Genomic DNA, 13642 nt, shown 5'->3' with positions numbered 1-13642 from the left:
CCGAAGCATTACGCGGCAGGCAGGTTCGTGCCCATTGGGGTGGGCTTCTCAGGAGCCGTCGAAGCCAGCGACCGGGATAGAAGCTGCTGAAACAGGCCTGCCTCATCTCCCGTGTTCAAGTGTTTTAACTCCTACGTCAGTTTAACTCTCGAGTCCGGGAAATGAGTGCCACGTGCCCCCCACCCAGACAGGAGAACTTCCTCATGGTGACCCATCCTCCACGCCTGGTGGTCAGGGAGAGGCCCGTCTGAGAGCTTCTCCTGGGCCGTCGTGGGAGGACGGCTGACCCCTCAGGGAGTATCATAGGAAGCTGGAACCAAGGGTGTTTCTGACACGCACACGGCTGACACCCCTTAGAGATGAGCTTTTGACTCAGGTGAGCAGGCAAACAGGTAATCTTGGGGCAGGAAGGGCACCCAGGGGCTCCTGGGAACCCGTCCGCTTGTTCCTCGGCCTCAGCTCTCGGCCTGGGCGCAGGTGACGCTGGGACATTGGAGAAGCACCACGACTGTGCTCATCTCGCATCACCCGAGTGTGCCCAGGGGCGCCGGTGGCCTCAACCCCCAACACCCGCCTGGGAAGAATTCCTAAGCTTTCCCTCAGCCTGAAGAACAGAGCTCCAGCAACGCCAGGGGGGGCAGCGCTCAAAGCAGCCGGTGACAAGCCCCTCCCAGAGGCACAGGGCCGCCCCGAGACCCCGCACTGGAGCCCACCCAGTGGGTGACCCTCAGCTCTGCCTGGCCCGTCGGATTCTGAGTGACCGTGCGAGGCAGAGGCAGCAGCCTGGGGACAGCCGTGCGACTGACCCACACAGCTATGGCATCTCTACCCATGGTGCCAGATCTAATGCACTAAAAATGAGACCTATTTATGTCCAAGGATGTCTTTGCCTGCAAGGATTATATCTATGGAGACGGACGTGAATGCACAGATGTAGTTTTCACCAATAATTTAAGAATTCTCAAGGAGTGAGGAAAGATGAGCATTTTCTTCAAAATATCACAATTCCATTCCAACATAAATGTATTAAAATATATCTATTAATTCTCGCTAAGTTGCATTTTTTTGGATTTGAAAAAATTCCTCTTTCCAAAATGTTGAGGTGTTTGCACCTTCTCACCCAGTTTCTTCCTGAGACCCGCCCTTGCTATAAGTCTCAAGGTCGGATGCCGTGCGTCCACAGAAGTGACTTTTATCCACATTTTCTTTGAGCAAACCTCATCTGTTGTGTCCACTGTTTGCTTTCAGAACCGCTGAGCTGAAGCCAGTTGCACTCTGGTTCTCGCCCAGGAGTCAGGTTCTCTGCAGAGCGAGGCTCTGAACACACCCAGGATGTTCTGAAGGTGACCTCCAGGTGAGATCCTGAACCAGTGACGCGTAGAGAACACTGCAAAGTCCTACTCAAGATTGACCTTCTCTGCCGGTCACCTGGGGGACGCGTCTCCACAGCCGCCAGCCTCCACACCCCTGGCTCCCCTCCGTCCAGGACACGGGCCGGGAAGCAGAGTCTCGTGGGAGTTCACTGAGAATACTACCTGCACAGACACTATTTATGTAGGTTTACTCAGAAAGTGTACACAGGAAGATAATGTAGATTTATAAAGCACAGATAAAATCTAAAAATAAAGAAAAATACAAAGAGAAAATGAATGATATTTGTGAAGTATTTTCATCCTTGTTAAAATGTTATCAACATCGTGACTAATCTGCATAATACCTCTAGTGAGAGTAATGAGATTGAATAAGCTTCGTTTTTTAAAATCCTGGTTTAGCACTTGTGACACAGCCCCTCAGCGCTCTGGTGCATTTGCAGGGCATCATATCTGATAAAAAGCAATTTCACAGACGCTCCCTGAGTGCGATGCAGACGCTTGGAGCAAATTTTACTGCCAACAAATGGACACAATTCCACAGTTCAGAAGTCTGGAGGATTCTGGATTTGGGGGCCGCTGTTGCCAGGTCTGGCTGGGCTGTGGGTTTACCTCGTGGGGTTATTGCCCAGAAGCGGAGGTGAGGACCACGTCAGCTCGTTTTCCTGCTGATCCCATGCGGTCCCACGAACGCACCTTCTATCCAGGTTCCGTGGCATCTTTTAAAGCTCTGAGTCCAGTTTCCGAGGGGTGCTTTGCTCAGCTTGGTCTCATGGGGCTAAAGTCCAGGCGTCACAGGGCTGGTTCTCCCCGGGCACTCTGGGGAGACTCTGGGCCAGGGCCTGTCGTACCTCTTGCCTCCGACCCCTCCCCTTCCCCTCCCCCACCTCTCAGGACCCTGTGCCCCACGGGGCCACCTGAGCATGCAGGATAATTGCCCTAAACCTCCACCTCGGGGGACTGGGGTGGAGCGTGTCTGCAGCACACAGACATCTGTGTCCCCGTGGCCCCCAGGCCCCCCGACCGGCAGACCCCAGGGACCACGACACTCACAATGATCCCAGGGTAGTAGCCGCCCATGGTCACGTTCTCCGTCCTGGTGGTGGCAGCGAGGCCGACGGTCAGGATGGAGGTGGACACCACCAGCAGAGACCCCACAAACCACAGGGACGTCTTCTTTCTTCTCGCAAACCCTTCTGGGGGAACACAAACAAGGAGCCAGCTGGTAAGGGGCTGGGCTTGGGGCGGGGGGCCCAGGACCTCGAGCGCATCCCGGGTCAGCCTGGCTCTCTGCTGCAGCCCTGCTGCTCGCTGGCAGGAGCCTGGGACGCGCTCCCCAGGGACCACCACCGCCTGCTTCTTCCCCGCCCATCCCCGTGCTCAGAGCGGGACCCCTCGCCACCCCTCCGCCCGCCCTGAGGACTCACCGTCGTCTCCTACAGGGCACCCAGACCCCGCCGGTACCCCTGCACGGCCGCCCTCCCCTGTGGCCCCCACCGCACCCAGGGGTTTCCAGGCACTGTCACCACCCACACGTCCGGACGACGAGCCCCATGAGGGTGGGCGGGGGCCCTGCCTCGTTCCCAGCTGCGTCCCTGCCACCTGAGACAGTGCCCGCGCACAGCAGCTTCTCAGGAAACGTCAGGGGGCGGCTGGGCCCTCCCCGGGTTCCAAGTCCCCCGACGGCCTCCGTCCCGGCTTCACCCCACATGGCAGCAGTCACGCCGGCCGCTTATGGCGCATCTGCTCCGCGCCTGGTCTTACTGAGCACTTTACCTGCATTAACAGGCACCCCTGGGCCTTGCCAAGTCCGTGACCCTGGACCCTGCCCTACTCCAAGACTGCAGAGGACCTCTGCACACTGCCCTGGACCAGGCCGAGCAGGTCCCACACAGAGAGGGGGCGTGCGTCCCTCTGGGATGGCCAGCACGTCCACGCTGCTCCATGGGTGCACGTGTGCCCCCGTGTCCACACCGAGCCGTTCCCTGGGGGGCAGGCATCCTGTGTTCTTCCACTCCTACACCTGGCTCAGCGCCAAACACGTGAGTGATCAAATGGGAAGGGGTGGAAAGAAAGTATAAAATTGTGCAGGGCCTGCCGCTGCCCACCTGCATGTCCATTACCCTCTCCCCTTGTCAACAGGCCCCAATTATTGGAGGTGGAAACACGCCAGCTGAAAGATGGCATTTTCCAGCCTCTGCTCCAGCTGGGTGATTACATTCTCAGCAAATAACCTCCATCTCAACAAGGAATGTTGGGTGGGACCTACAGGAAATCTCTTAAAGGAGCCAGTCCCTTTGCCTTTCTCCCCTTCATCCTTCCCACGGCCTGGAATGTGAACATAAAGGTGGAGCCCCTGCAGCCATTTTGCACCATGAGGGAACGTTGACAATAGAAGTCACACACAAAGAGAGGCAGAGCAGAAAGACAGCCCTGGGTTGTCCACCTCCAAACTTTGATTAGGTAACAGAATTAAATCTCTGGACCATAAACCACTATTGTGGATGTCCTGGTATCTGTAGCCAAAGCTAATTTTAACTGTCACAGAAAGGAAACCTTCCATCACTGGCACCTTCCTCCCTCAGGCCTTGACTCCTGGATTTCGTGTGAACCGTTCTTCCTCTCGTGTGTCTCAGGGAAGGCAGGGAAGCCTCACTTACAATAACCGTAATTGTAATAATTATTACAGCAATTCGATCTCAGATACGCCTGTTCCTACGTAGTCATCAGCAACCGCACAACGGAGGCAGAGACACAGGCCAGGCAGAGGGCAGGACGAGACTCCACACTGAACACAGCCATGCTGGTGTGTTTCGTTTGTTGGAAGGTTAACCATCTTCATCCCTGTGACTCCAAAACAAAACAGGATGAAAGGAAAACGTGGTGCTTCTTCCCACACCAAAGTTTTTTAAATTGACGTGTGTGTGTGTGTGTGTGTGTGTGTGTGTGTGTGTGTGTGTGTGTGTTTGGTTGGGAAGCGGCTGCTCATCTGACCTCAACCACTGTCTCAGATGACCCCAGGCCCCTGGCCCAGACTGTGCCTTTGAAGATTTGCACGCCCGTCCGCAGTCTTGTCAGCAAAGTTTAATGTCAGGTCAAGGTCACGCCACCCAAGAAAGGGATTGTCACGCACTCAGAAATAGATTACACACAACTCTGGGTCAACGTGCTCACTCAGAATCACTTGGCCAGCCCGGGAACGCCACTTCTACCCACTGGCCTGGTGAGGGCGAAGGTCTCAGGAAGGTCACTTCATTTCCTGCGAGGCCCTCACCTCCCTTCACCTGCTCTTTCACTGCTGTTTTCTCGTACTTTTTACTGCAAATATGTAAGAACTGTTGAGGGTGAACCATCTGTGGGAGAGTCTACAGAAGCACAGCCACAAGTGCTGGGAGACGACTTACACCTTTGGGACCCAGCGGCCCTGGGGCCCCCTTGGTGGGCTTTTCTCTTGTTCACTATTATTCACGGCATCTTACTTGCAAGTCGTGTGCATGCAGACAGCAGTCACTTATTTTTCCTTGCATGTATCTAGAGCCTGAAACCGAGGATATAAGTACAAGTTGGTTTGCCCCAGGGTCAGAAAGATCAGTGGTTACAGCCGATCTGGGGTGTCTGCAGGGAAACAGGACAGAAACGGCACAGCCACTTGGAAAATGAGTGCGTGAGAGGAAAAAAGAAGGCTCCCCTCGGGCGACATTCTGCTCTGGGTGATTAACTTTAGAAAGGCAGGTACGTTGGGAAAAAATGGACACAAAAGTTGAAAACCACCTTCTTCTATGTTTTGGAAGTTAGTGAAGCTGCTACCATGGAAGTTGGTGAGACATTCACGCCAGGGCCGCCCAGCAGTCGTGGGGGGTGGCACTGCAGCCTCCGCTCGCCCACCCGGCCCTAGCCGTCACCCCTCCCGTGCGCTACCCGCCCCGCCAGCCCCCGAGCCCCTGCGGATGGACCCAGGGCAGCACCGCCTCCTCATCAGATCTCCTCAACTGTTCTTCCCGAGGTTCCGTCCCCATCTCTGCTGTAAAACGTCTTTTAAGAACAAGAAGCCTCTTGAAACTAAACTTTCTGGGACTAAGTATTTGAGAAAGTTATCAAATGCCCTCCTCCTCAGAGGATGTCTTGCTGTTTTCCCTAATTGAATGCGTTACGTGTCTATTTCTGCTCAGAATGACTAACTGAGGCCTCAGCACCTGCTTCAAGCCACAGTTCCGGCCCCTGGGCCTCGTCTCTTAGCTCCTGTGGGCCCGTCTGGAAGACCCCCTGCGGGGATATTCTGGTTCCGAAGGTTCTTGGCTCCGCTTTGACTTGTCCCTTTAGGGCGGTCGCGTGATGAGTGGGGACCTGAGGGGCCCCACCAGGCAAACAGCTTTGCTGGGACCTTGTCAAGTCCGTTAGTGACATTCTGACAGGTCACGTCAAACATCTCCTTTGGGACCGTGTAAAGCTTCCTAGGAGCCACTTTCAGTATGGCTTCACCAGGCTTTCCCTGCATGACTTTCCCTCTGAAACTTCTCCGTGACAAAGATCACAGGATGCAGGCTGTCCTCCTTGTCACGATTCGTACTGCGGGTTCCGAGTTAACCGTGAGGTCTGGAGAGACAGGCAGGTGGGAAAGGGATGCTTCTGAGCGACCTCATCCCAATGACACAGACTGGAATATTTTGATTCCAGGTACAACAGGGATGACAAAGGAAGAGTCCCAACCTTCCACAGTCTTTATAAATAGAGGGGTTTGCATAAAAAATAAGACAACGAGAAATAACCTCGAGAAAAGGAGGTAGGGTATCTTTCTAATCGCCATAAGATATATGCATTTTTAGGTCAAGTTTCGGAGAAAAGGGGGTCCACACTGAAGGAAAAAAACCGAATTCCCTGAATTGTTCCCTCGACCTTCCTGTCCCATTAGCAGGAGTCCTACTGTGTGTGTTGTTACAACTGAAGCATCCTTAAGGCGGTGCCCTGACTCCTAGTTAAAATCTCTACTGTTAGGCTTATAGCACTGGTGGCAACTTACACGAACGCTGCCCGAGCTGTTGTGGGGCTGCCAGACCTGCTGAGTGATTGCGCACGGCCCCCCGCCCTCTCCGAGCGCTGCAGAGGGAGGACCCTGAGAGCAGGGGCCGTGCGGACCTTGCTTGATGCCGGTCCCGAGCCTGTATCTCCTCATGCTGAATGAATGAGGGAACTGCGGTTTCCTGATCTGCAAAGCGGGGGGTGGGGGTGGGGGTATGACAACCCCCTGGCTGCCTGCCTCTTCACTGTGATAAGGATGCAGTGAGGGAACATCCGTGAAATTCCAGATGCGTGTCTATGCGCATGATGGACATGTGGTCGTGGGTGGTGCTAACGTCAAGGTGAATCAGCACTTACTCCTACCCGCTGCTCTCCACCTGGGAGTGGAGGGGGGGCGTCTGGGGCTGTGGGGCTGAGGCCAAACCTGCATCTCACCTGCCTGCTCACTGTTCTCCTGACTCCAGCCTGTGCAGAATGTCGCTCCCCAGGAGCCCCGCCAGCTCCCTGCACCTGCCGCCTCCCCTCCCAGCCTCCCCTCCTAGCCTCCCCCCAGCCTCCTCCCAGCCTCCCCTCCCAGCTTCCCCCCAGCCTCCCCTCCCAGCCTCCTCCCAGCCTCTTCCCAACCTCCCCCCAGCCTTCCCCCAGCCTCCTCCCAGCCTCCCCTCCCAGCCTCCTCCCAGCCTCCCCCCAGCCTCCTCCCAGCCTCCCCTTCCAGCCTCCTCCCAGCCTCTTCCCAACCTCCCCCCAGCTTCCCCTCAGCCTCCCCTCCCAGCCTCCCCTCCTAGCCTCCCCCCAGCCTCCTCCCAGCCTCCCCTCCCAGCCTCCTCCCAGCCTCCCCTCCCAGCCTCCCCCCAGCCTCCCCTCCCAGGCTCCCCCCAGCCTCCCCTCCCAGCCTCCTCCCAGCCTCCCCTCCCAGCCTCCTCCCAGCCCCCTCCCAACCTCCCCCCAGCCTCCCCTCCCAGCCTCCCCTCCCAGCCTCCTCCCAGCCTCTGTGGCTCCACGACCAGGTGCAAGGATGGAGCAGACCTAGGGGCTGTCCCCCTCCGCACCTTCTCCACTTAGTGGAGCCGGGAAGAGGGTGTCACAAAGACCAGGGTGGGGGCAGTCACCTCGTCACCCTCTCCTTGCCAGGAGGGCCGGGCCTCCCAGAAGGAAGAATGAGCTCATTTAATCATTTCATCTCGACAGCAGCCATGGGGGCTAAGCAACCGTCCCAGGGAAACAGCTAAAGGCACAAGGACGTGCCCTCAGCCAACAGTTTCCCTTTTATTTTTCTTTTACACAGAACACATCCCCCAAGGGCATGAGTGCAGACATGTAAGGTAGAAAATACCCATAATCCCATCCCAGCTACACTCCTGTTTAGTATTTTTAAATAAAAAACCAACTCTCAGTATTTTTTAAATTTAAAGTTCCTCCTCAGAAGAAAATTCTAAGTCAAAAATGCTATTTTTGAAATCAAGTCATTCTAATATAATAATGGTAATAATTGTAAGTAGTTAATAACTAGTCATAACAACTAGTTGTCATTATAGTAAGTAATTGTTTTCCAGGAGGATGGAACACGTGTAGGTCAGTCCGTCACAGAGCATTTGGCTTTAGAGAGCGGTGGGTATAGAATTGTTTCTTTTAGGAAGAAGCCAGAAGCCTTGATTATCATTTAAAAATCAAGCAACGTCACTAATCTGGTCTTTTAAAAGAGACTTTGCAAAGCCACTGCACACAGGGCTGGGAGGTACACCCCTGCGCTCTCCACTGGACCCCTGTGAAGCGGCAGCCGGACCCCGAGGCATCACCACCCCTCCGCCCGTCCGTCAGAGCCCCGCTCGCCGTGGAACTACCTCCTCTTTTCTTGAAGGCTTCCCGGCCTCCCCGTCAGGAAAACACCCCCATTACTCCCCTCCCGGCCACTTCCCGGTAGGGAGACAAAGGCTCCGGCTTCCTGTGTCCCGCCGCCTGGCTTGGGCTGCATCGGGCTTGGTGGGAAATCCGCGAATTCGAGATTCCGTGAATTTACGGGGGAGAAGCCTGGGGAGGGCGCGGATGAGGCGGACAGACGCGCCAAGAATGCCCTAAGGGCCTTGGTCACTTTCAAGCAGGAAGAAGCCACCTGGCCCCACGAAATGACCTTTTCTTAGAAATTTTTGGAGCCTGAAATGGGGTGGAAGAGATGGCAAAGGAGTGCGTTGTAAGGTTTATACGGATCGTCGTCTATTGTTCGTAGTAAAGGACAGCGGAGAACGAGACGGGGAGAGACAGGCGCAAAGTCTGGACACTCAGGAAAAAGCAGAGGGAGAGGGCCTGTGCCCGCGCCCAGGGGCCCCGGCGGAGCTCGGGCGCCGGAAGACCGGAGCCTGGCTCACCTGTGCGCTCACCTGTCGTGTCCAGCAGGGCCAGGGGCCCGGGCACCGGCGGCGGGAGCGGCTGCATCCCGGGGGCTGCTCCGGGGGGGAGGGGCTGCTTGTTCTCCCGCTGCGACAGCGACCGTGGGGCGCGGTGGCCGCGAGGACCAGATGCCCGAGCACCGCCCCTCCGGTCAGCGTCTGTCCGCTCGCCTCCCACCTGCGCCCCGCCCCTCGCCCCGCCCCCTGCCCCCTCCCGGTTTTCCCGGAGCGCAAAGCACCAGGGAAGGGAAGGCGATGCGGCCGGGGACTGAGAGCCAGTTCCCACCCACCACCACCACCCCCGCCCCGCCCCGGACTTGGCACAGGCAAACCTTTAAAGCTGGGACGGTAATAGTATTGAGAATCTGGGGAAAGGAACCCGCGTGCGCTGCTGGTGGGGTTACGCCCGCTGTGACCACTTTGACAGCAGTGTTTAGGAAAGTCAAAGATGGGTCCCTACAAGCCAGCAATTCCCTGCTTAAAGACAAGCCCAAGACCTGTGGTTCCAGGCCCAGGCTGCCCTTGCCCCGGTCCGGAAGATCCCACATGCCGCGGAGCGGCTGGGCCCGTGAGCCATGGCCGCTGAGCCTGCGCGTCCGGAGCCTGTGCTCCGCAACGGGAGAGGCCACAACAGTGAGAGGCCCGCGTACCGCAAAGAAAAATAAATAAATAAATAAATAAATAAATAAAAGTTACTGCAGTCCTGAGCCAACCCAGACGGGTCCAATCAGAATGTCTGGCAGTGAAGTAATTGTTAGGAGCCCCAGTCATTCTGAAGGGAAATTCTGAAGGCAGGAAAAGCCTGGCGTGTGAGGTTTGCACACAAAATATGCTACACAGCTCTGTGTGTAACGGCAAACAACGAGCACCAGGACGAGGGATAGATTTACGTATCCAGTGGTTCACTACGTGGTGAGGCTTCCCGCACCAGCAGGAAAAACTCAAACACAGCGTGGAGCAAAACCGCGGTTCGTGGTGTCGAGGTGAGTATAACACCACCTGTGTACAGGTTTCAGGCGTGGAAAGCGGTACCGTTCGCTCACAGCGGCCCCTCCGCGGGCTGCACTGGGCACCCACCCCACATGCTAGACACCGTGCCCCGCACTCGGGAAGGGCCGATGGACAGAGGTCCCGGTGCAGCGGGCACCCTTCGGAGACGAGACAGTGGCCAATAAATACAATCACCGAGGAAAATGCAGGAGGTCGGGGGGCCTGAGACGGCCACACCTGCTGCGGCAGGAGGGAGAGTGCAACTCGGAGAGGAGGGCTCGGGTCACTGTCATCAGAGGAGACGTCCCGCCCACCCAGAGGGCGTGTGGTGGGGCCGCTCGGCCGTCTGGGAAGGAGCCCCTGGGCAGAGCAGGGGCGGGCCTGGCATGCAGTGGGCGGCAGGAGGTCTTACCTGCGGCGCCAGGGCCCCAGGGGAGCCCACGTCAGAAGGGTCACTGAGAGGGGTTGTAGCGCAGCAGGATGGGAGCCAGGAGGCCAGAAAGGCGGTTAGGGTCCAGGGAGAAGTGACCGTGGTGTAGAGCGGGCGGTGAGACGTGGTCACGCCAACCCCATACCGTGCAGACACACAGCGGGTGCCCCCTAAACACCTTGACTGTAGCCCGGCGAGCCTGATTTGGACTTCTGGCCCCAGAATTGCACGAGAATAAGTTGTGTTGTTTTAAGCACAATACACAGTGGTACGTGTGAGGCTTAAGGGCTCTAACCCAGAGCCTCCGTCCGGGGGGCGGGGGTGGAGGGACCTGGGCTGCGGGGAGGGGGAATAAGCAGATTCCGCTGAGAACAGGCCTCGGGGCTGCGGCATCTCCTTCCCCAGCCCACCTTCAACAGGAAAGGCTGAAGGAAACCAGAACACGTCGCCCCGAAGTACGTGCGTCTTTGACATAAAAATTATTTGAAGCTGAAGGCTCTGAAGGAGCAGGAAAAGTTCCCCCTTCTGCCTAAAAACAGGAAATAAATTCTCCTTTACCGAGACCGACTCTCACCGGCCGAGAGACGGCCCAGCGGCATCTGCGGGCCTCACCCCGTGCCTTCCCTCGCGTACCCGATGCCCTTGGAAGCCGCACCTGCTCCCCTGCCCTGTGTGTCTGAATCCGCCGTTTTCCGGGAGTCGCTCCCCAAGCTGTGTGCTAAGCTGCCTTCCTCTTGTTACTCTGCCTTCTGTGTTGGGGTCTGAGCCGAGAACTCAGGGTGGAGGGAACATCACTCCCCTCCCCCACGAGGCCCCCAGGGGTGCAGTTCCCAGTGCGGATGACCCTCCGGGGCCCAAACAGAAGCGATGACAGAAACCACGACCGGAGAGCAGCAGCAGTAGGAAACACCTCTGCGAGCTCACAGGAGACCCGCCCATCGCACATCGCCCAGGAGGGTGTAGACGACAATCGACAATCGCGCAGCGAGCGGTTGACGTGGAGGCATCTGTTCGCCCACTTGCCGGAAGTGAAGGGTAGCTCATAACATCTGACAGCAAGCAAGTCTGATTCGGTTGGCTGCTTTGAAAACCAGGCCCGACTCTGCCGACCAGAGCCCCGTGTGTGTTGGGAAGGAGCCCCATGGGGTCCAAGTGCTCTGTCCACACTCGGCCCTGCCAGCCCGGCCGCTCAGCAGGGTCACCGGCCGTGGCCGTGCGTGGCCGAGCTCGCGGCCGCACCCCGAGGGCAGCTGGGTGGGCTGGACCTGTGTGTCGTTCCAAAGGTGCGCTGAAAATATCCTTAAAAAATGTGCATGTGTTGCTAGAAATGATACCTTTTTCCAACTAATACGTTTACCGCAGGAGATTTTAGATGCCAACTGGAGCTGGGCAGGTTTTTGGGAATCCTTTCAGGGCTCCGTGAGCAGGGGATCGTGAGAAAAGCATGGCAGGCGTTAGTGTGCCCCCCCCACAAGCTCCCCCTGCCCAGGTGAGGAAACAGGCCCAGGAGGCTACCCGACGTGACTAGAGCAGACCCGGGCCTCCTCCAAAGCCTGCATGTGGACCTGGCACGGACGTTTTTAGGATTCACCCCCAGGCACCCCCGCCAGGAGACCGAGCAGCACAACCACAGTGTAGGAGGCACTGGCTCTGAGGCTGATGACACCGACTGACACCTGATCCCCCCGCGGAGGCCTGAGGACGCCTGCATCCAGCCCAGCTCTGCAGGGAGCCACAGTCGGGGATCAGGGTATTTTTAAAACGTAATGTAATTTAGCTCTTGCAAAGGCAATTATGAGACGATGAGGAAATCTGTCTTCTATTGGTCTGAGGACAGGCAGAGGGTCTGGACCAATTATTACTGACGTTAAGAAGATAATTGATTAAAACAGTTATGAACCCTAGTGCCAAGTTCCTTCCTGCTCAGTGTAATATGTTTGAAGTATCCTAAGTCCCCTGCCTCCACTTCCCTCACCTGAACTCAAGTCCCCACTGCCCCCAGAAACAGCTGCATCCCCTCAGAGGGTCTCACCCAGAGGTCCTGAGTTGACCTGGATTCACCCTTCAGATGGGCGGGGCAGGTGGAGATCGGGGCTGACACTGGTCGAACACCTATCAGACGCCTCTCCCTGTGATCACCGCTGCTCATGTCTGCCTTTGTTAATCGGTACAATGTTCTACCCATTTCACAGATGAGGAAACTGAGGCACTGAGAATTTAAATAATTTTTCTGAATTGAAGTAGCTGGTCAGTGGCTGAGATAAGATACGAACCAGGTCAGTTCAATATCAAGGCGTAATCGCATCCTCCAAGTGGGAAAGCATGTATTTACTTCACTATGGACGTTTAATTTAATCTCTCGTCCGTGCAGTCAACATCTGTTGAATTTCCTCTATATGCAAGATACGAGGAGAGCCGTGAAGATAAGTCATACAGACCTGCCCTTCAAGGGCTTTAAAAGTGCGAAGCAGGAGAAATAAAACATACTACTGTGTTATAAAGCAGATGGTGACAGTAGCATCGGTGAGAGCAGTCACCGTGCTAGAGAAGGAGCAGGGATCCCAGGGACGTGACGCGGCCCCTGCGGAGATCCAGGCCTCCCCGGTGACCTGCTCGGTGACCCTGCCTTGCATCGGGACCCCCTAGGGGCCATTAATAATCCTGGGGCCTGGACACTCGAACCAGGGCCTCTGGAGGGAAATGAACGTCTGAGGTGCCCAGGTGGTCCCTGAGCAACAGGAATGGGAAGCAGGCTTTCAGGCCGAGGGGATGCTGGGGGGGCGGTGCGCACGGTGTTGTGTCCGGCTGCCTGCGGGGGTAGCTAAGTGGGGGGCAGGCTTTCAGGGGCCCAGGAGCAGGGCTGGCGGGAGGGCAAGCAATCACGTGAACCTGAGGATTCTGCGCTGTGGGGTCTCCCTGCATCCTCCTCACGCCCGGGCAGGGAGGGACCCTTCCCAGCACGAGGTCCAGCGTGACCCCAGCTGCCCCTGGAGACCCGTCCAGCACGGAGGAGCTGACGGGAGGGGCTGGCTCGGCCCCACACTGCGAGAAGAGGGACTCATCTTCCCACAGGCCCCATCAGCCTGACGTCCTCGCAGGTCCCGCACGGCACAGGTGCACACACACCTGGCTGGCCCCCTGCTCCCGTCGGGGCTCCACTCTGTCACAGTGGCAGGTGAGGGTGTGGGCACGTCTGGCCGTCGGTCCTTACGGCCTGCCCCCGGGGGCCTCCCGCCAAGCTCAGATGGCCTTTGGTGGCTGGCGGCCAAGGCTGGCCGGGTGCCGGCCCACCTCCCCTCACCCTCCGGTCGCTGCCTCCCAGTTGCCTGGCTTAGGCTTCGGAGAAAGCAGAGATGGGAAGTGCCCCAGGGATTTCCGCCCATCCACCCTGCCCGGCCTCCCTCCTCCGAGTATGAATCTCACAGGCTCCAGCTGGAACGGGGGAGAGGGAG

General features: G+C 57.2%; 1 protein-coding gene across 2 annotated transcripts in view; it reads right to left on the bottom strand.

The window, feature by feature from the left end:
• Positions 1-8819, bottom strand: part of TMEM255B (transmembrane protein 255B) — a gene marked incomplete at both ends in the record, with an annotated part of 30587 nt that extends 21768 nt beyond the window's left edge. The window contains 2 exons of one of the 2 annotated variants that reach the window (XM_082859394.1): positions 2424-2566; positions 8762-8819. In XM_082859394.1, the coding sequence (XP_082715520.1) occupies positions 2424-2566; positions 8762-8816 (198 nt within the window). The remainder of the gene's footprint in view (positions 1-2423; positions 2567-8761) is intronic. The other variant, XM_082859393.1, reaches the window with a different exon arrangement.
• Positions 8820-13642: the final 4823 nt, after the last annotated feature.

The sequence above is a fragment of the Leucopleurus acutus genome, assembly GCF_964270905.1.
Source record: "Leucopleurus acutus genome assembly, chromosome: 18".
Classification (NCBI taxonomy): domain Eukaryota; kingdom Metazoa; phylum Chordata; class Mammalia; order Artiodactyla; family Delphinidae; genus Leucopleurus; species Leucopleurus acutus.
Note: the sequence above shows the minus strand (reverse complement) of the source record. Positions and strands in the feature narration are given on the sequence as shown.